The sequence below is a fragment of the Babylonia areolata genome, chromosome 18 (assembly GCF_041734735.1).
Source record: "Babylonia areolata isolate BAREFJ2019XMU chromosome 18, ASM4173473v1, whole genome shotgun sequence".
Lineage (NCBI taxonomy): Eukaryota > Metazoa > Mollusca > Gastropoda > Neogastropoda > Buccinidae > Babylonia > Babylonia areolata.
This window is the reverse complement of record NC_134893.1, coordinates 43,556,974-43,578,796: the sequence shown is the minus strand read 5'-3', so window position 1 is coordinate 43,578,796 and position 21,823 is coordinate 43,556,974. Positions and strand designations below refer to the sequence as shown.

Below are 21,823 nucleotides of genomic sequence, written 5' to 3'. Positions count from 1 at the left end.
GAGTACCTCTGTTCGTAGGAAACCTAGAGAATTTTATTTTTACAAGCGAGGTTTTGTTCCAAAATAATGTATAATGTGAATTGTTATGTCATAATATGTATAGTTCACTGACCAGTATGACAGTGACATTTGAATTTGAAGAATCTGCCAGGAACTATCAGTTGGATTCAGGCCTCTTATACATGTTCTTTCATCATGAGGTCAAATCTGAGGACATGAACAACATATTGCTATTTTATTCAAAGAAGTCATTGCTGGACAGACAGAACCCCCACCCCAACCCCCTTCTTCCCCTCTTCCACCCTTTTATCTAATCAGATTTGCTTGAGAACTATAACACAGTTTTCAGCAAAGTTTATATACACATACTCATTAGAAATATAAGATCAGTCATGAATTAGAAATCTTTATAAAGATTTCACTTGGCACATAAAGTGATAAATGTTGCATGTTTCATAGACTGAAACATTGTCTCATTGTTAAACTTATACTTTTACACACACACACACACACACACACACACATATATATATATGTATGTATAATTTTACACACACATATTATATATATATATATATATAATATATATATATACAAACACATTGACCATTCATAGAATCATACACAGTCATATCCTATACCAGTGTATGCACAAACACACACACACACACACACACACACACACACACACTCACTCACTCACTCACTCACTCACTCACTCACTCACTCACTCACTCACTCACTCACTCACGTGCATGCATGCATGCTTGCACACATTATCACATTCATGTACAAATTTATGTGTATGACTGAGCTTACTTGCATGCACACACACACACACACACACACACACACACACACACACACACACACACACACACACAGATTCTCTGCCCCTTTGTCTCTATTCTCTCTCTGTCTCTGCATTCTCTCCCCAATCCTGCCCTCCACCCTCCCTTTCCTTGTCACCATCACAGCCCCACCCCTTCCCTTCTTTCTGTGACTTTTGTATCTGACGGACTTTGAATTTATTTTTCATGTACACATGCACGCAAAGATGATCATGAAATACATGTGATCCAACAAAGGGCAGTCAAATATTTGGTACAGTCTAACATTTTCTTTTGCATTTTAAATGCTACGCCCATAAACACATGAAGAATATTACACAGAGTGTGAGTGACAAAATCACAACAGTGACACTCACACATCATCAAAAGCATACACACAACAGTGACACTCACACACCACCAACAGCTCACACAAACACACATGTATGCACATGTTAGTTTTATACACGCATGCATGCATATATAATATTACATACCCATGTACACATGTATCATACTCATAGATTCAGATCATTCATGTACACACTCAGAATGACACACAAACACATGAAATGTATGATTGATATAGTTGTTGCATTGTTCTGATGTGTTTTTTCATAATGTATATCAAATTGTGAAGAATGAACAACAAAAATATGCACTAAGCAGGTGAGTTTGTATGATTATGAAGGTGTTCTGTTTTTATTAATGAGGACTTTGATTTTCTGTTGACAGACGTACTCAGGTCTTTTCTGTGTGGTTGTGAACCCTTACAAGAGGCTTCCCATCTACACAGAGAAAGTGGTTGAACTGTATAAAGGAAAGAAACGCCATGAAGTACCACCCCACGTCTATGCCATTGCAGACTCTGCCTACAGATCTATGTTACAAGGTACATGTAATTATCAGTTTTTCATTGTCCGATTCAGTATTTGATTGCAGACATCAACATGACGAGTACTGTGTACTGTATGTAGTAGTTTAGTACAATCACGTTGTGAACTTTGGTAGAAGTAGAAAGTTGTTGAACTTACAGAAGCTTACCAACATTAATACAAACTTTTTAAATACTGCCCATGATAAAACATAGTAAAGAGAAAAAAAATGTGCAGTTAAAATACTCATTCATCACTTTTGATAAATAAATCATGTTGTGTTAATGTTGACAAAAGTTCTGTGAATTGCAAACTGGTCAAAGAACATGTCTGAATATTCATGCTGCCTCAGAGCATGCATTTTCTTTCATTTCTGCTTTCTGCCAATCGCTAAAAGAAACTAAGATTGTTTTTGTTTTTTTGTTTTTTGTCATATTGATGATTTATTGTTCCCTCCACAAGTTGAATGCACCCTTTTTTTCTATTTTCCTTTTTAAAGAAAATTGACAATTTCAAACTTATCAATCAGTGTGTTCAGTGTTTGGGAAGGGAAAGAATGTACTAAAGTCTATTGAATGGCAAAGTGGAATTCTTAGGAATAGTGGCTCAGTGGAGTCTAGTGTGCCTGCTTAGGAAGTTAGACATCCAAGATTCTGGTCTCGTGGGGAGGGGGGAATGCAAACTGAGTTGTGGTCCATGTTGTCACTCAAAAATTAATCATGAATATTATGATTTATATAAATAGATTGTTTCAGCCAGCAAAAAAACATGGAAGGCCATCTAACAACTAAACAAGGGTGGTTGTAACTGTAGGATTTCAACAGTTCCTTCAGTCATCCTTGGCCAAAACCGTAATGTCCTAAACCTTATGGGAAAAAGAAACAGAAATATTTATACTGAATGGGGTTGGGGATTACAGTTACACTCTCTTGTTTAACTTTGGGTGAGTCATCTGGTTGGGGAACTTCTGCTTTCATCAAAGTTACAAAAAGGGTTCTGCCAAGCGTGCAGTTTGAAGTGACAAAGCCGCCCTCTAACCCCTTCCCCCTCCCCCACCTTCCCCACCTTCCAAGCTCAATAAGACGTACAAGCTGTTGAAGAAGTGGAAGGCTGAAAAGATCTTTTTGGGGCTGTGGTTAATGGGCCCCTACCATGCATGTGTGTGTTAGCGTGTGTGTGTGTGAGAGAGAGAGAGTTTGTGTGTAAGAGAGAGTTTGTAATATATGAATGTCTATTGTGTGCATGCTTGTAGGACATTTTCACATGGAATTGTCTTCAGTCTGGCAGTGTGGCAGATGTTACTCAATGTTTAAACTAGTATAACTATAATCAGTATTTAAAACTATTAAAAGATGAAATGGAAGGAGAAAACTGTTAGTTTAAGTAAGTACTGCTACTGAATATCAGTTTGCTACCCAAACAGTTACAAATTTTGCATTTCATTCAAAAGATTAAGGGAAAAAACATTTTCTGTGACATGGATAGTGTCTGAAATTTTTTAAATTGGCATTTTGCACACCATTCTGAGCCTGACCATGAAAACTTACTGAAGCATGAACAAGGTGATTTTGAATAATCATTTTAAGTCATAGATAATTTCTATCCTATGAATGAGTAAGAGTAATGTATCTTCAGGTCCAAAATTTTTTGCATTGAAAACAGTCCTTCTCCTAGCTGTACTGTTGTGAGAACACCTGGATGGACACATGTGCAAGCACAGAATGCAGGGATATACACACACATGTACACGCACACACGAGCACACACATGTACACGCACACACGAGCACACACACACACACACACACACATTGAAATTGAAAATTAATATTTCAAAGAAATTCTACCATTTTTGCTCATAAAAAAAAAGTCATATGCTAGTTGTCATGCAATAAAATGAATGGAAGTCTGGTGATACATTGTTTCAAGAAAGAAAAAATATTGTCATTAACTTTTCTTTCATTGTTGTATTGATTTTTTTCAGAAATAACAAAACAAGGAATCTGAGAATATTAAATTACAAAAATGAGCAATTTTTTTTTTTACAGAAATGTATGGAGACAGATTTAAGTGAGGGCTTAATTTCCGAAGGAAAAGAAGACTCTGGGATTAATGTTAAAATTTAATACATTTTCAGCTAGTCTTCCACCAGAAACTCTTTGTAAGGCACCCAACTTCAAACTCTTTAATTAAGTTATGGTAAAGAAGAGTTACTTCCTGTCTGTAAGATGAAGAGTTTTTTAAAAGCAGTTTTAGGGGGTCACACACAAGTACTAACAGAAAGTTTGAAACACACACAGTTTTGCAGCTAACTGGTAGGCTGAGGTGCTCAAGGTTCATGCTGTAAAAACAGATTGAATGGTATTCTGCCTGCTTTTTTCTTTTCTTGTGCCATTTGTGTCTTCCTCAGTCTTATATTAGACTAAGAGTGTTATATTATTTCTTTAGTTATGCATGCCTGATACCATCAGTATTTTCAGTTACTGAGTTAGTAAAGTAGCATTTTAGTTTTACTGAGGTTCGTTCTGTCTGAACCCCACTGATAGTGTCAAATGTGCTCCAAAAATTCAGCCGTTCTTTTAAGTCTTTTCAAATGAAATGTTAAGAATATCATTGAGTTAGTGTTATTCAAAAACTTCTTCAATACTCACACTTAGGCTGCTGTCATAAGTTAGTTGGTTTTTTTTTTTTAAGAATCTTGTAGTACTTTTAATGTCATAATGTTTTGCTTCACAGAAATCAGTCAAAATTTAGAATAGTGCATTGTCAGCTAACTTTAACAACATTAGTTTCTAATTTTTAAATATATATATATATATATGCAAATTACCATTTGGATGAGTTTTTGTTGAGAGCTTTTGTTTATATTATACTGCTGATAATGTGGTGTAGACTGTGTGAATATTTTGTCAGTTTCTAAACATAATATTTGTTGTTGTTGCAGATAGGGAAGACCAGTCAATCTTGTGCACGTGAGTATTATAGTTTATACACTGATCGTAACTGGTATTATGTTTTATTTCAGGGTGGATATATATATATATATTATTTGAAAACTGCAAACAGTTTTAGTTTAATTACATTAACTTTGGCTTTTGAAAGACCTGTGCTCCAGAGAAACCAAGCCTGATCTGTAAAACTGAAAAAGAGTTATTCAACCTCTTTATTTTTATGAATTTTATTATTTTGATTACCTTTGAATTGAATAAAACAATTCGTGCCAAAGATTTCACTTTACAAACATCCAGTTCAGCTCCACAAAAAATACAGATATAGTATATTATACTTTTGTGATACTTTCAATCATCTAATGCACTTGGTGTCATAAATGATGATCATTATATTTCTTGATGAAACTGAAAGTATGTCATTGTTTGTGAAATGTATAACAAGGGAATTAACTCACTCATGCTGTCAGTGAAGGAAGGGCTGGGATTTGGAAATGGAACAAATTAAATAACAGGAAACAAAAGAAATTATTCTAATACTAAAGGAATATAAAAGAAAAGGGTACTGTTCCTCTGTTGATCAGATTAATATGGGGACAGTATTTAGAGTGTCACTGTCACTAGTGTCAGTGTTTGAAACTTTTGTTCAGATTCAGTTGTTTTTTGCCGGCAGTCCAGCCATGTCTGATAGTTAATACATTATCTTGTGTGCCTGTTTTTCTTTTATGTGCACACAAGAGAAGATATGTGATTGAAAAAATCACATTATAGCAGAAAGGGATAAAAACTTGAAAATATTGAGCACACATTGTTTCATATATAAAAAAAAATTGATGGTCTTTCCATTGGCACTGGTAGCACAAGAGTGGAGGTGGAAAAGGTGGTCTCATGTGGAAACAGCTTTTGAACTTTTTTAACACTTTTTTGGGGGGTTTTTTATGTGTGTTTTTGTTGTTGTTGTTGTTGTTTTTAATGGAAAAATGGGCCTTAAACATCATTTTCACCTTTCTGTTCTGATTATACCATTTATAGGCTCTGTTCACATGGCCAGGCATGATAGGTAGTTTGAAAATTTTGTAAAAGCACTAAAGTTTTGTGTTTTTGGTACATTGCATGACTTGAATTGAAGCATTATTAGAAATAGGTGAGTTTTAGTCCCAACTGGCACAAATGTGTGAAATAAACTCTGCAGAGGAGAGTCTGGTGCTGGAAAGACAGAGAACACTAAGAAGGTCATCCAGTACCTGGCATACGTCGCAGCATCAACACGACAGACTCGATCTTCAGTCTCCAACATACAGCAAATCACGGTCAGTTAGGTTGTAAGCATGTTTGCCATAAAGCTATAGTCATAGTGTATGAGGGATTTTTTTCTTTCCCCTTTTTCTTGACATACCAGTGGTTGAAAAAGAAAAACAAGTATTGTTAAAATTGTTTACATGCGATGGGGTAGACACAGTCGAGCTTGGAGAGAGGAGGGGCAGGCAGAATTTCCCTCATGTTCTATGACTTTAGCTGTGGACCATGTTTCCTTTGATGCATCATTTCATTCATCATGCTCATAGTTTGTGGTGTTAGATTGATGATTGGAAGTTTTACTGGGATGTTGGATGGTGCATTTTGTGTTGTCTCACTGTCAGAGCCCACTCTGTATGCTGCCAGCCAGATGCCTGAAGTTGAAACCAGACTGTATGAATCAATCACATAGAGCGCTTGGAGGGTCAGATCCACCACAATCCAGTTGTGAACAAGACAAAAAGTTAAACCAGTTGTTGGTGAAACTGGTGTACTTAGTCAGACGTGAGAATGGTGAGATATTTCCTGATTTAAAAAAAAAAAAAAAAGATAGAGCTGTATGAGAAAGGTTTTTGGTTTGTTTTCATTACCTTCATTTCAGTGCTCATGTTATGCACATGCCATCCTGTCCTTGTGTGATGATTCATACAGCAGCCCAGCTGTAAAAGGGTCTGTCTGGTGCTATGGAAATGTTTGCCTGATGAAAACCATGTGTTGAACTTGATAGCTCCCCCAGCAGTTGTGGGGTATTGTCGCTTGTCCCCCCCTCACAGCATGCACAAAGGTTCTGGCTGACTGACTTGTCTCTGCTCATCTGCCTTCTTTCCTTCCTTCCTTCCAGCCAAGGGTTTCAGGGATGGAAAGCATGCTCCCAGTCCTCCTCATTCTTAGACAACATGTTTTGGGTTTTTTTTAAATGTGAAGAGAATGTTTGTTTGATTGTGTATGTTGCTAGATACATTGGACCTGTCCTTAGCAAATGTCTTAGTGTCTCATTTTCAAGTAATGAGAGAAATTATGGACTTTGAACAAAAACAACAATACCAGTGTTCAAGAACAATCCTAACGATTAAATATAATCATACTAATGAATTGAATTCTGAAGATATGATGATGTTGATTACTTCAGATTGCAATCAGCAGTTCATTATTTTGATCAGAAATATTGTTGGTGTCCTGATTTAAAAAAACACACACAAAAAAAAAACACTTTGAATACCGGTAGTTGTTTCTGACAGGTCCAATGTTGAAGCTATGGCACTTGCATGTGATTTAAGGTCAAAAGCATGTGTGACAGCCATTCTGCATAAAGAGCTGAAGTCATGGAGGTTTTTTTTTTTTTCATTCATTTTGTTTTAAATTTTATTTACAATGAATTGCTTTGCAGATTTATCTCTCTGTCTTGCTTTGTCACATTGGATAGGTACTTGAGCACTTGCAGTGTTATTCAAGGAATGTTTTGTTAGTCCACAATAACTTGATGAAGTGAGCATGGATTGATCAGCATACTGTTCATAGAACACCAGAGAATAGGTCAGTTCACTCTGAATGCAAAAGGAGGGAAAAATGAAACAGTAATTTAATTATTCACTCACAGTCACACATATTAAACAGTAACTACACTCACTGATGCAGAATACCGTATCCATAACATCAAATAAATGGTTTGAAGTTGTGTGCAAATAAGTTTTACTTCAACTTCAAGGAGCTAGAATTTCTGTTTCTTCATTGTTCAGCAAACAAGAGAATATGAAATTTTTGCCACAAGGCCTCAGTCAAATTAGTTTTAAAATGAAGAAGGGAAGAGAATCAAAGCAATAAGATGAATTTTCCATTTGACAGAGAGGAAAAATAAGGGGAAAAGGTTTTTTTTCCCCAAAACTGATTGCAGTAGTGAAACCATCTTCATTGTAAACACATGCAGTGTTATTCGTTTTCTATGTTAATTTTGATACAGGTCTGTGGTTACAAATAAGTTTCATGTGGTACACCATCTGTATGGCAATCAAATGTCTGTCTATAACAGAAAAATGGTGTCAACATTGTAGACTGTCCAGAACTAGAAATATTGTCAGTGATGTATGCTATACACTTAAGTCGTCTTATCATGGACAAAATTTTTAACCAAGTAGTTTATTTATTCCCAGAGAGATTTTTTGTGCAAAGTACAAGCAGTTTCAGAACCTTAAAAGACTTTAACTTAGCAAAGTAAACTAGTTACAAATATTTTCTCTGTTAATTGTTTTTACTTATCAGTGACCATTCCACTTTGGAAGATTCATCATTGTCTAAGATAAACAAAAGTAGATCAAGTACACTTATTGTTGTGGAACTAATTTTTTTTCAGGATTTTCCACCTGGTATAAAATTGGATAAGGTACTTCTGGTTTGGTGTGGGGACTTGATCCCTTTCAGTACCATGTGTGTTGCCATCTCACCTTTTTTTTTTTTTTTTTGTGCACGCCTGATCCTTTTCAGTAAGTAGAATAATATTAGTAGGTAGATGTTTTAATCTGCTTTGTATAAACAATGACAACTTTATATATATGTTCTTTTAAAGTTAGAGATAGTGAATATTTAGATACTTAAGATAAGAATTAATGTTCTATTGTGGTCAGTTATACAAATGATTTTATATCCTATTTTGTTTCATAAAATGTGTTATAAGTGAGAAAAATGTTAACGTGAACATTTCACATTGCGTGTCTCGGTATGGTACTTCAGACGACAGTTTATAGGATCTTACATTTTTAGTGTTCTGAGGCATTTGTATATTTCCTAACTGAATTAAGATCAGTGACAGTGTAGTGACAATTTCTTGTGTGTATGAACACTTTGCTGTTGGGAAGCTGTGCATGGTGGGCTGTTACAAGCATCATTTCACTCATCCCTCCTCAGACAGCTTTCGCCCTGTCAGGTGCATGAAGGTTTTATGCAGTGCATCTCCTCTGGCATTTGACATAGGCTCCACCCCCTCACCCCTGGTCTGTTCACCTTCTGCATCCCTCCCCATTCTGTTAGTTTTTGCTACAAGCCAACTTGATCATGCAGCATCAGATTTTGTTTAAACCAAATTTGTTTTTGCACTTATGCATTCATGAGATAATAAAGTTGCATGAACATGATAATGACTGATGTATGTTCTCTTACCAGATAAGTCGTAACTGACTTATCGCATCCATTGCATGAAAATGCTATGTACATGATATGTATAAATTACTCATCACTTCATTGAACATGTATGAATTATTCTCTGTTCAAAATTCAGGTCCTTTTTTAATGTTTTGTTATAGTTCTATATTTCAGTGTTATTTTGAAAATAGATTATGCAGATAATCTGTTTATATTTATTAAGTTATTTGAGCAGATGATCATTCTTTTAAGTTTTGAGTGTTATTGTGTTATAGAGTCTGTGTTAAGAAGCGTGAATTATCATTTACGACTGAAACTGCTGTTTGAAAAAGTTAATAAATCCACACACTGAATAGCAAATGTCTCAAACAAGTTGCCATTTCTTTTACACATTGTAAGATTTGAGTAAAGAGGTATAAAGTGCAGGTTAATTCATTTTCTGTTGCATTGTCTCATGTTGGTATTATTATCGTGTCCTCAAAGTTTCATTACTAGTGGATCGTTTTAACTGTAAATTTTTTATATTGAATGGACAATGCAAGTTCTTAATTCCTATAAAATAAAATAAAAAACAGTGACAATCTGGAATTAAAGGGGAGGGGAAGTATATTTCATCCTTTTTTATCACTATATCAGTAAAGTTCTCACAGTTAGATTTGCAGATAATTATTTTCCTGCTCTGTTTATGTAATTTACATGTGTGCAATTGTGTGTATCAGTGTCTGTGTGCATGTATTCCGTTTGTGTTTTGTTCAGAAGTTAAAGATGCATTAGTTTATGTAGTTAGTTGTTAAAAAAAAGGCAGTACTAGCTCAGTTATATTATTATTAGGCTTGTATTTTGTGGTAGCACGTAGCATGTGTGTTGTGAACTTTTCTCTTTGGCATGACATTCATGATGTCTTCTTCTCTGTGTCTGGACACGGTGTAGAGCAAGGAAATCAACCTTGTAAGTACTCTCTTCGTCCAGATCTGTTCACTATCTGTTGGTACAATCAATTTTAATGTTGTTGGGCTTGATTAAGTCTTCCTACTTTCACATACATGACATAGGGTTGTCTGTGGATGTCACCTGGACAAAAAGATCTAACCATTTTCACCGTTCCATTGGAACCCTTAGAACTCGGATCTTGTGAAAGTTGCAAGACTTAATGAAGAGTTAAGAGCTGAATTTTGCATGTTGTTCAGCATGTTTTGATTATTCATTTGCAAATTTCAGCAGGTTAATGGCTGTTGTCTTGTTGTGACAGGTATGCTTATTTGACCCAAACATTGTTTTGTGTCTTTTCTTACAGATGAGTCTGCAGCATTGGCATTGCTTGATTAGTTGTTGTTGTTGTTGTTTTTATTGTTTTATCTTAACCTGTGAGCTGTGGGCCTCTTGTTTTCTTGTTTATTCTGCTTATAACAGGTAGTCATGAAGAAATTTGTGCATGTTGCACCTGGAAAGAAAAATTTCCATTGTTCCACCTACAGTTTTCAGCAGAGTCGCACCTGCCAACTCTTGTTGGTTCCGTTTTATCCGCAGTTTACTTTTTGAATCTACTTTTGTTTGTGTTTCCTAGCTCAGTGTTTTCTTGTTTTCTTTTTGAAGTAACATTTTTATTTGTTCCTTGGCCTGTTGTGCCTGCAATGTAGTTTGATTTTCATTTGCAGCTGTATGAGTGCTTCAGCATTTCAAATGAACAGAGATTGATGAATGTTTTGTTGTTTGATGTGTGCAATAATCAATGATGAATTGTGTTAAATCATTCTGGCAAACAGGGCACTCCTTCTTTCACATGGGTATGATTCTGTGAATGAAAGCCATGGACATGTTCAAAAGCAAAAAGATCTTCCTTGGGTGTTCTTACAACATACCTTACACTTTTCTTCCCCTTTTTTTTTCTTTCTTTTTTTTTTTTTTTAACACTAATCAGCTGTAGGACGCAAATTATAAAATTTCAAAAGCTTTCACAGGTGAATTATTCCTCTTATCAGGCCTGTCCACTATCAGCATTTCATCTCACTGCCATCACTAGCATGTCCAGTCACCATTGAAAACTTGAGAATAGATTTGCATCAGTTGCATACCCAGTCTGAGCCATCATCCACTTCTGACCACTATGCCTCTCTCTGTCTGTCGACATCAGAGGTTGCTTGTACACACTTCATGTACCATCCTGTTAACAGATTCTAAGTAACATGAAGATAGTGTTCCTTCACTCGAATCACTGAGACCTACCCGTCTCGTGCATGTTAGCCTGTTTCAATTTCTTTGACTTTGAATACTCAGTCAGTTCTGGAATTCATTTCAAATGTTCTTGTAACAGTTTGGAATGTCAGACTACTTTCAGATTGGAAGTCCAGAGAAATGCTTGCATTAAATCACTCTAAACTTCGTGTCCAGAAATCATGAGGTTTTGATGACATTCTACAACAAATACACTGCATGACAATGTATTATTCTGTACCTGTATATTTCCCTCTTGTAAGAACACCCTGGAGAAAAAAAACAAAACGAAACATATTGCTGAATTGTTTGAAAATTTGAAAGGTCATTTTCTGTCATCTTTTTGCTTTTAAAAATGTCTCGCATGAAGGGATATGAGATAAGTAAATGCTTTGTATTTACTTCTTTTTTTTTTTCTTCTTTTTTTTTAAACAATGAAGTCAGTATTCATAAAATCATTCTTTTTTTTTTCCTTTTTTTCCCCCTTTTTTTTAACAGAGCTTGTCAACCCCAGGGAGTTATAAGAAAGGCCTACTCCATCTCTTTCCTTGTTGTTCTCACAAAGTGCAAAATAAGATTTTATATGCAGTTTTATCATAGAAAATATAACCCCTATGATGTCTTCTGCTTCTCAACTTCTCTTTAATCTCCCTCTCTCCCCTCTGTCTCCTCCCTTCCACCCCATGCGCACCCTTGCCCCAATGCCCCCACCCTTCTTTTAGTTTAGAAAACGAATGAGAATTGTTTATTGAGTCTGATTTCTTGGACATACTTGGAACAGTTGAACCAGACCAAAATAATTTCAGTGGGGTTGACTGGCCAGTCACAATTTGAATGCAGATTGTTTTTCCCTACTTCCATGTGTATGAAGCTGTTTTACTGACTGCATTGTTTTATTTTCATGCACTTTTTTTTAAGCCATTAACATTAATGTAATGACAGTTACAAGTGCATGTTTTTATTTGGTATCTTTAAGTTTAAGATTTATTTTAAAACTGCTTAGTTCTTATCAATGGCAGAAGCATTATCAAGTGCATGGTTTGGTTTATTTTAGAAGGATTCATTCTAAGAAGAGTTTGGTTTTTGTTTGTTTGTTTTTTTGGGGTTTTTTTGTTTGTTTGTTTTTGTTTGGTTGGGGTATTATATGAAAATAGCACATGTACATTTATACACCATTTAAATATCGTATTGAGGCACCACTTTTTGTTTTTTTAAAAGTGATACCCATCACACCACAACCCCACCACCACCCACATTCCCCATCCCTACACACTCCTGATATGGTAACATGCCTTTTGCACATACCTGTCCAGTTTTCATCCTACGTGCACCTTCCCCCTTTCTACCTCTGGAAAGAATGTACAAACGCACGCACTCATGCACACACACTCACACACACTCTCACACACATACACACACACAGTGACACACACACACACATATACACATCGTACCCACATCTCAGCCTTGTTCTTTTATTTCCCCCCCTCTATCCCCCAGATTTGATCTTTGGTGTTCTGTATATATTTTGCATTTTTTGTGCTTTAAGATGTATGGAATCAGACACTAGCATACGCATGTACAGGTGCTTGCACAAACACCTGAACACATGCATTCACATTCACACATGCACATGTGAGATGAACCTCACGCACAATCACAAATGAGAAGCATGCTTATGCTCTCATATTCCCCCCATCCATCCACACACTTTATTTTGTTAGTTTACCACTTTGGGGCAGTCTTTTAGTAAGAATCACAGAAGAATCAATGCTCAGAAATGCTCATATTATGAGTAAACGAGTAGCACAAAAGTTTGATTATATCCTATACTTTCTTTGTATCAATAGTGACAGAAGGCTGGAAAATATAATGAGGATATGGAAAGGGGCAAGTCAAAAACAGAAACACATTTGGCTAGTTGCAGAAAAAGCAAAGAATGTTGAAACATGCAACCTATTGATAAAGTAACAGGATATAGTATGTTTTTAGGATGTCATATGAGAAAAAATTAAAATAGTTTCATTTATCTTGATATGTTTTTAATGTATGTGTTTTATATTATAAAAGTATTGCACAGATGGCTTTTTTAAATGCTGTTTTAAGAAAACCTGTGAACTGTATTGTGCAGCTGTAACTTTAAAACTGTCTGCAGTTTTGCTTGTTTGTTTGATATGTTTAATCATTACAGAAAGTCTGTAAAATGTAAGTCAGCTTCAGTTGAATAAATCAGCATTTCCCAGTGAATCCTATCAGAAGGCTTATTGTGAGGAGTTTGATATTGTCTTCTGTCTTGTTTTTGATGCCTAAGGAGAGTATTAGAATACAAGAGTGAAATGCCCAGTAATTGTTATAGACATTAATTTTATATTATTTATGAGTTGTTTTTTTTCATATGTACCTGAATGTCAGCTGACTCCGTCACATAAACACACACGCACACACACACGCACACAGTGTTCTCTTGAGTGGAAAATTAGGCATTGACAGCTGAAATATTTAGAGACTAGCACCAATTGAAAATATTGAGCAGCATTTTTTCAGTATATATGTGTGCACATGTGTGTGAACACATGTGGATGCTTGTATGTATGTGCACGTGTGACTGCAGTTTTGTAAGTCTGTGAGTATGCATGTTCCTCATGAAAACATCAGCCTCGAAGTGACTGCCTTTAAAAACCAAAACATTTGACAAATCTGGTCTGGGATGGGTCAATAGAATGTGTATCAATAAGACAAAGAGAGGGTTGGGAATGACATGTGGCTGGGTGTACCAACAGGGGGAGCTGGAGAACCAGTTGCTGCAGGCCAACCCTATCCTGGAGGCGTTCGGCAACGCCAAGACCATCAAAAATGACAACTCGTCCAGATTTGTGAGTCATCACTTGATCCTTCTCAAATAACATCCTTTTTCATCTTTATTTGAATGTTAATGTCTTATGAATATGTATATGTGTGAGAGTGCACAAATGAGTCTCCTCAAATGAAGTTTTTGAGTGTGCTTTGAGAATGAGCAATTTGTTTCCTTGTGCTTTTTAAAAATCCTTTTAATCAAAAGCAAAGATACGGAAGTTGGATTAAGTCCATTGGCATGCTTGAATGTTTATATAAATATGTGTTGATCTCTAAGAATGAGTGCACATGCTACATGATATTTTCTTTCGTGTTAAGCTCCAAATTAAAAGCAAGAACACTGATTTCAAGTTTTATTTTTAAAGTGATGATGATAATATTGATAACTATGCTGTTTATTATCGGTCATTTTATTCTTGTGTGCTAGCTCTGCCTCATTTCACAAGTTATTTTTATCAGTATTTTAATGTGAACATTACTTTTATACAGATTTGCACATTTGTTTCCAGGGCAAGTTCATCCGCATCAACTTTGATTCTTCAGGATACATTTCAGGGGCCAACATTGAAACTTGTATCCTTTTGTGCCCACTGAGATATACACTTGACAAGGTTGAATTAAGTGAAGTATTTATCACCCAGAATCTGATTCTGCACTGTCAGATGTGTGTGTTAGCAATATAATATTGGGAATTGGTGTGTAAGCATGAATTTGTGTGTGTGTGTGCGCGCGCGCGCGCGCGTGCCTGGGATGCCAGTCTTTCATCATTGACAGACGTTTTTCTCACACTAGATAAGGTAAAAAGGAACACAGAACTTTTTTCAGTGAACTCGTCTAGAACAGCTGCATTCTCACTGGGATTAGATGCAAGAAAGTGGAAGCTGCTGACATTTTTCACTCAGATTGTTTTGAAGTTTTTAGCATGACAGATATTGTAAGGGAAATAAAAATGCCACCAGTGATAAAATGATGTGGCTCTAATTTCATGCTCTGACCATATATTTATGATACTCACTTTTTTTTCCGCTCTTTTGGATTATGTAGAATACACACAAAGTATTCATGGTTTTGTTAACGAATATTTTTAAGTCTCGTAATAGAACAGTTGTGTTTTGAAGAGAAACATCCTTGACCCCCGGATAGACCTGTTGGAGAAGTCCCGTTCTGTTCGTCAGGCAGAAGGGGAGAGAGCTTTCCACATCTTTTATCAACTGCTGTCTGGAGCCTCGGCAGAGCAACGCAGTTAGTAAACTCTGTGTGTGTGTGTGGTTGTGTGTGTGTCACTGCATTCAGACAAATCCACATATGCTACATCACATCTGCTTTGCAGATGCCCAACAGCAGCATAACCGAGTACACTTGTCAGGCCTTGAGTGCATGCATGTAATATTTGCGTACCTATCAGAGTGGACTTCTTTCTAGAATTTTGCCAGAGGTCAACACTCTTGTTGCCATGGGTTGTTTTTCAGTGCACCAGGTGCATGCTGCACACTGGACCGCAGTTTATCACTTCATCCGAATGACTTGATGCTCAGTTTCCAGTCAAACTTTGAAGAAAAAGTGAGAGCAGGAATCAAACCAACATCCTCATGGGCACTTTGTGGGCAGATTAACGTCTTGACCGTTCTGCCACCTTCATACCATTATCAGTCTCTCTTATTCTTTCTGAAAAATTTAAATCCAGTTGTTTAAATGTTGAAATCACTGACTCTGTGTTTAGTGACACAGGATGAACTTCTCAGTGGTTCTTGAGGTCCATGGTTCCAATTCCATCAGTGTGTTTTGGTTCAGGAGGAACATTTTCCCAATCTTTCAGGTCTGTACAAGCACAGGTCTGTTATTGGCTGAAAGGTCCTTGTAAGTTTAAGATCTTGTAATCCATATTGGTGTTGTTTATGGAAAGACACTCAGCCTGCATTTCCTCTGAAATTTTTACAGGGCTGCTTAAACATAGCGGTAAAAATGGTCATACATCTGAAAGCCTGCATGTAGAAATGAATGAACATGAGAGCTACAGGCCACAAAAGAAGAAAGAAGCACCTAATTATTGCATCAAATTCCTATCAGCTGAATGACCACTGGTTTTGTTTTTTTGTTTTTTTCTTCTTTTTTTTTCCTTTTTTTTCACAGTATTTCACATAAAAGAAATACACAAGACTGCTGGGAACACTGGAAGAGATTACTAAGAATTAGTATCTGCCAATGAATGATCATTCAAAATTTTAACTTCTGAATAGGTATCAATTGAAATTTTACTGAATGGAAGAAGGCTTAAATGTTTGCAAGTTCTGTTGATGTGGTTTGTTTGCTTGTTTGTTTTTTTCACTTGATGTATGACATTTAAATTGATAAAAGTTTGAAGTAGAAATTAGAGATAACATCAGTGTTGTGTTTACAGAGGACTTTTTGCTGGAGGACTATGGGAAGTACAAGTTCCTGAGCCACGGCCATGTCCCTGTGTCGGGTGTGGACGACATCCAGGAGTTCCGCAGTCTGGTGGAGTCCATGACCATCATGGGCTTCAGCCCTGATGACCAGGCAGGTCAGTGGGTCACTGTGTCTTTGTGGATGGGGTGGCATCATAAGTGTCTTGCTGCTTGATTTCCCTGAGTGAGGAGGAAGGAATCAGCATATATACTTTCTGCCACAGTCATCATTACATCTTGCTGCTATTTCTTCGGCAGCCTCTTACTATGTGAACATGAACATTAAATTGGCATATATGAATTACGGGAAAAATTTTTTGTCCGATGAAGGTTATAATTTACTGAACCCTTAATATTGGACAGGCAAATAATAAAACGCCAGTAGATGATTGCATTCACTTATAAACTGAAGAGGAGTGAGCCAAGGTATTTTTCATTTTCAGTACTATAATTTGCCTTATTTTATCAGTGAGACTTTGCTGAGACAGATCTTGTAAGATGAATGGAGGAACACTTTCATGGGAACACGTGAATTTTTTGTGCCCAATTGATGGAAAGTGTTAAGTCATTAAGGTTTGACCATTGTTGACCAGCAGTTAATGGGGGTGGGGTGGGGGAATGGGTAGAAATGGTGGTGTAAAACACTGGAGAGCAATATCAGTTTGTATCCTGTTGTGTAATACAATTATATATCCTCAAGATCCACTTATATTTGTAAGAGTAGAGGTGTTTATATTTTTTTTTCATTTTTTGCTTGTTTATTTGGTTGGTTTGGATTGTTTTAATGGTTGTTATAAAGTTATTGTCCACAAGAAAGTAGTTGCTAATGTTTTATATTTATTGTTATGTTCAAGTGTGAGGGTCTGCCAGGATATCAACACTGAAGGACAGCAAATTGTCAGACAGCTTGAGCTCCTGGTTTTCTTCATTCAGCTGAAAGTTGTGAAAAAACCCTCAGACTTTCTTCCCTCTGTCACCCTGTTTTCCTCTTTCATTTTTTGTGTCCCTCCTTGCTTGTGCACCTCTTTCTGTACATCCAGAATAGTGGCAATCTCTAACGTGTGTGTGTGTGTGTGTGCAGCCCTGATGAGAATCGTGTCAGCTGAACTACAGATGGGGAACATGCAGTTCAAACAGGAGCGCAACTCTGACCAGGCCACTTTGCCGGACAACACAGGTATGTGTGGTTGCTCTTTCTGTATATGAGGAATGTTATGGCTTTTTTCTGTTTTTATTTTGCTTTCTCTCCCCCCCTTCTGCCTTTTTGTGTACAATTAAAGTAAATTGTGTGTAGGAGAAATAGTTTGTGCTTTTTTTTATATATATATTAGGAAACCCTAATGAGGCAAAAGTTGGTCAGTTTAGTTCAGTTGGCGGAGAAAAGCTTAGATAAAACTCACCAGATTTGATTATCAGTTATTTAGTATTTAGAAACTAGAAGATGGCAGTCTGTTTGACATATGACAGAGACTGCATTACAGATGTTACTCTTCATTTATAGCAGTGTGCCATTTGATCGTACTAGGGGGGGAAAAATGGGAGGAAAAGCATGAAAAGAAAAAAAAATTAAAAGGTGATCTGCATTATAGTTTTTATGCTTTGGTTTAAGGCTAGGTGCTATTCCTTTATATGAGGATAGAACCCACAAGAAAAAAGAAAAGAAAAAGAAAAGAATCAGAAGGTGTTGTGTTTCAGTGGCCCAGAAGGTGTGTCACCTGCTTGGAGTACCTGTGACAGCATTGACCCAGGCTTTCCTCAAGCCCAAGATCAAAGTGGGGCGTGATTTCGTCACCAAGGCCCAGACCAAGGCTCAGGTACCTCCCTTATACTTTTTTTTGTTTATTGCTGGTTGTCATTTAAACCAGAACATAAGTTTAGGAATGGCTTTTCTTTAAAAGAGAATGACACATCCTAAGCAATATGAGGTTTTTGTGTGTCTACATAAGTTGCTGGGAATAGTTTGTCTTCTTCAGTCAGGACCTTGTGGTTCATAAATCCGCATTCAACTATTAGATGGTCCAGCATTGTCACCAAAAGATGGTGAGTTGAGTAGATAATTTGATAAATATTATCTCTTGACTGACACCTGAGGGAGGGGGTGTGTAGTGAGTGTCAGGTAATTAAACATAGTTTATGAACTCAGTCTTGAAATAATGTTGTTTGATCTTAATTGATGTGTAAAGGGGTTCTCTGAAGAGGAAAAAAAAAAACCCTTTGATCAGTGTATTATGATAAACTACCTTGAAATATTTTGCAATTGTGTGAAAGCATATATACAAATGTCTGTGTGCATGGTGTGCCTGTTAAGAAAAAAAAACAACCACCAAAATCATGCACTCTTGTTTGTAAACTTTGGTCACAGACTCTTCTAGATGTCTTGCTTGTTGGAGAAATCAGACGATCAGTTTAAGATGGTTTTTTCAATCCACCCTTCCTTGATGACCAGGTGGAGTTTGCTGTGGAAGCCATCTCCAAGGCGCTGTACGAGCGCATGTTCAAGTGGATTGTGCAGCGCATCAACAAGTCCCTGGACCGCACCAAGCGTCAGGGGGCCAGCTTCATCGGCATCCTGGACATTGCTGGCTTTGAGATCTTCAAGGTGAGGGAGTGCTGGTCGATTTGTGGACTTGGGTCATCAGTTCATTTGGCCCCTTGTGGGCGAAATAGTTCATCATTATCATTTTTTGTCGATTCATCCGTATTTTCAGTTTTGTTATAGATTCTGTTCATTTTGCAGGTTCTGTTCTCTTTGGTTTGTTAACAGAAATCAAAAGGAAAGGTTTTTGGTAGCTGATATTTAACTGCTTTCTCTTGATGCACATTTTTTATGAAGCAGATAAATATTTCATGAAATTTAGGTGTTACAGGACATTTTAGTTATTTTTATCTAAATGGGTGTATATCCAGGTGTAAGAGCGAGTGATCGTAATGGATGTTATTTTTAGAGGTACATGATGATCAGGGTTTTGATTTGTGCTCACGCATGTATGCTGAAAGATCTACCTGAAAATAATGTCAAATCTTTCTTTTGCTCTGATGGAATCTTTACATCTCTTTATATCAGAACCTTTTTATTTTGTTTTATTTTAATACAATCTCGTAATCATCCCTTTTAATTTTCTTTTTGTTTTTGTCTTTCCCCTTGGTTTTTATTTCTTTACTTCTTCGTGAAGTTTTTTCATTGCTTTACCTGTTGGAATTTCTGTTTTCTAACTTCCCAACTCCTTCTGACACTGGCATTACTTTCCTTTGTGACAGAAATCCTGTCAGAAGGTAAATCAGATAGCCAAGGAACTTTGGCGACGGTAACTGGTCCTAACATTGGTGTTGTGTTTGATGATCTGCATCCTTGCCAGCATGGACCTGCTGAACTAGTGTTGGGCACACTGAACCAGGTGTTCAGTGTTGCATTTATCACACTTGCCTAGTGTGGCAAGGTGTGTGTGTGTGTGTGTGCGTGTGTGAGATTGTAGGTGGCAAGTCACATACTGTCTTGTGTCCTTACAGAAAACATAGCTGTTGGAATGATCTGTCATTCTTTGGAGTCTTTTTTTGGCTACCCACTCACATCCCTGCAGTCTGGTCTGTTTGTGTTTCCCAGTATTGAGAGAGAGCTTCAGAAACGTACACTCATTGATGTATGTGTTGTCTGAGTGGCATCTCACTTCCATTAACTTTTTACTTCTTTTTTTTGCCAAAGCAAAAAGCATGACATCTGTTATTTTTATATCTTTCTTTCTTCCTTTGTTTATTATTAAGAAGATATCAAAATATGTCTGTACAGCAGCGTAAATGATTCGATTTTTTAAGAAGGCCTTGCCTTCTATGTTTTTTGTGTCTCCAGCTTTTCCACTAATACAAACTCAGAGAAAAAGGTTGGCAAGACAGTTTCTTTAAGCTCGTGAAGGATGTCATATTTCAACTAATTTGAAATCTACATCCAGGAACTTCACTTTTTTCGTGTGGCAGGGTCATGCAATGTGTTGAACATACTTGGAGGGTTCGGATGTTTATATGGGATGGTGGTGTTTTTAAGGAGTGGAGTGATCCTTTGTGGTTTGTTTGTAGGTAGTTCTCCATAACTTAAACCTTTTAACCTTTTTTAAGTTGTCCATCTATATCAGACTTGTATTGTTGTTATTTTCTTAGAATGCTTAGCATTACTACAGTAAAGCTGAGCTCTAATAAGTATGTATGTGTTCTTTTAGGGATAGAGAATAATGATATTATATCAAAGTATTTTGGATATGATAACACAGCACTTCATAGAAAAATCAGTCAAGCCAATTATAATCAATATCTTACTAATGTTTAATCATAACTTCTTTTTTTTTTTTTTTAAAGAGAACATTATTGTAAATACCTTCCCAAATCAAACTTCTGTAACAACATACTGACCCAAAACCTTGTAGTAAAATAGAGTTGATTTGATCTGGAACCAAAGATCAGGGTGATGACATTTCTGTACATGCTAAAAGATTCAAAATAATATTTTTCTTTTAATCAAGAGAACTTGACTTTTGTTTCTTACTATTCTGTTCAGATACCCAAGTGAAATTTAATTGAGTATATAAGTGGCATAAGAAAAGCTTTTCTTTTCCTTTTTCTTTTTCCTTATTTTAGCTCAGAAAACAACTTTTTCAAATATAAGTTAGAAGCCAGCACCCGTTTTCTTTTTCTCTCAGATGAACCTACAAAGATAAAATAATCAATATAGATAAATCAGCAAGTAAATAAATAATTTTAGAACAAATGTTAATTAGAAATGATTAGGGCTCAACAGTCAAGTCTGTGTCATTACAAAATTGTTGGTTGGTTGACCAGTTTGTTCGGTTCAAAACTGAAGGATTCACTTGGCATTTTGCTTTGGTGTGTCTTCTAACAAACAGGAGGGTGGATGCTTTGTTTATTCAATTTTGAGTAATTTGCTGTTTTTGTTTTGGCTGTGACGGAGGAGGCATGCAAGACAGCATCATTAATCTCAAATTCCTTGACAGCTGACTTACCACGGAATGATCGTTGTGTGTGTTTTGGGCCAGAAAGTGAGAGGTAGACAGTATGCTCTGGTGAGAACATACACTGCTAATGCTGTTGTTTTGTTGAATATTGCCACCTCAGCCATTGAATGGGGCTTTCCATTTGAAAAAAAAAACCAAAAAAAACCAATTATTTGATTGTTTCATTTCTTGTCAGTTTACTTCTTGTTGTTTTTTATGATGCCCGAAAAGCATTGCTATCTCGGCCATTGAATTC

General features: G+C 36.4%; 1 protein-coding gene across 5 annotated transcripts in view; it reads left to right on the top strand.

The window, feature by feature from the left end:
• The window catches only part of LOC143292799 (uncharacterized), a 50,111-nt gene that overhangs the window by 927 nt on the left and 27,361 nt on the right, over nucleotides 1-21,823 (top strand). The window contains exons 2-13 of one of the 5 annotated variants that reach the window (XM_076603381.1): nucleotides 1,566-1,722; nucleotides 4,649-4,676; nucleotides 5,845-5,962; nucleotides 10,011-10,028; nucleotides 10,844-10,864; nucleotides 14,072-14,164; nucleotides 14,654-14,717; nucleotides 15,288-15,386; nucleotides 16,543-16,686; nucleotides 17,652-17,747; nucleotides 18,266-18,384; nucleotides 19,017-19,169. In XM_076603381.1, the coding sequence (XP_076459496.1) occupies nucleotides 1,566-1,722; nucleotides 4,649-4,676; nucleotides 5,845-5,962; nucleotides 10,011-10,028; nucleotides 10,844-10,864; nucleotides 14,072-14,164; nucleotides 14,654-14,717; nucleotides 15,288-15,386; nucleotides 16,543-16,686; nucleotides 17,652-17,747; nucleotides 18,266-18,384; nucleotides 19,017-19,169 (1,110 nt within the window). Of the gene's footprint in view, nucleotides 1-1,565; nucleotides 1,723-4,648; nucleotides 4,677-5,844; nucleotides 5,963-8,295; nucleotides 8,326-10,010; nucleotides 10,029-10,843; nucleotides 10,865-14,071; nucleotides 14,165-14,653; nucleotides 14,718-15,287; nucleotides 15,387-16,542; nucleotides 16,687-17,651; nucleotides 17,748-18,265; nucleotides 18,385-19,016; nucleotides 19,170-21,823 lie in introns of all 5 variants that reach the window. The other 4 variants (XM_076603383.1, XM_076603384.1, XM_076603382.1 and 1 more) reach the window with 4 other exon arrangements.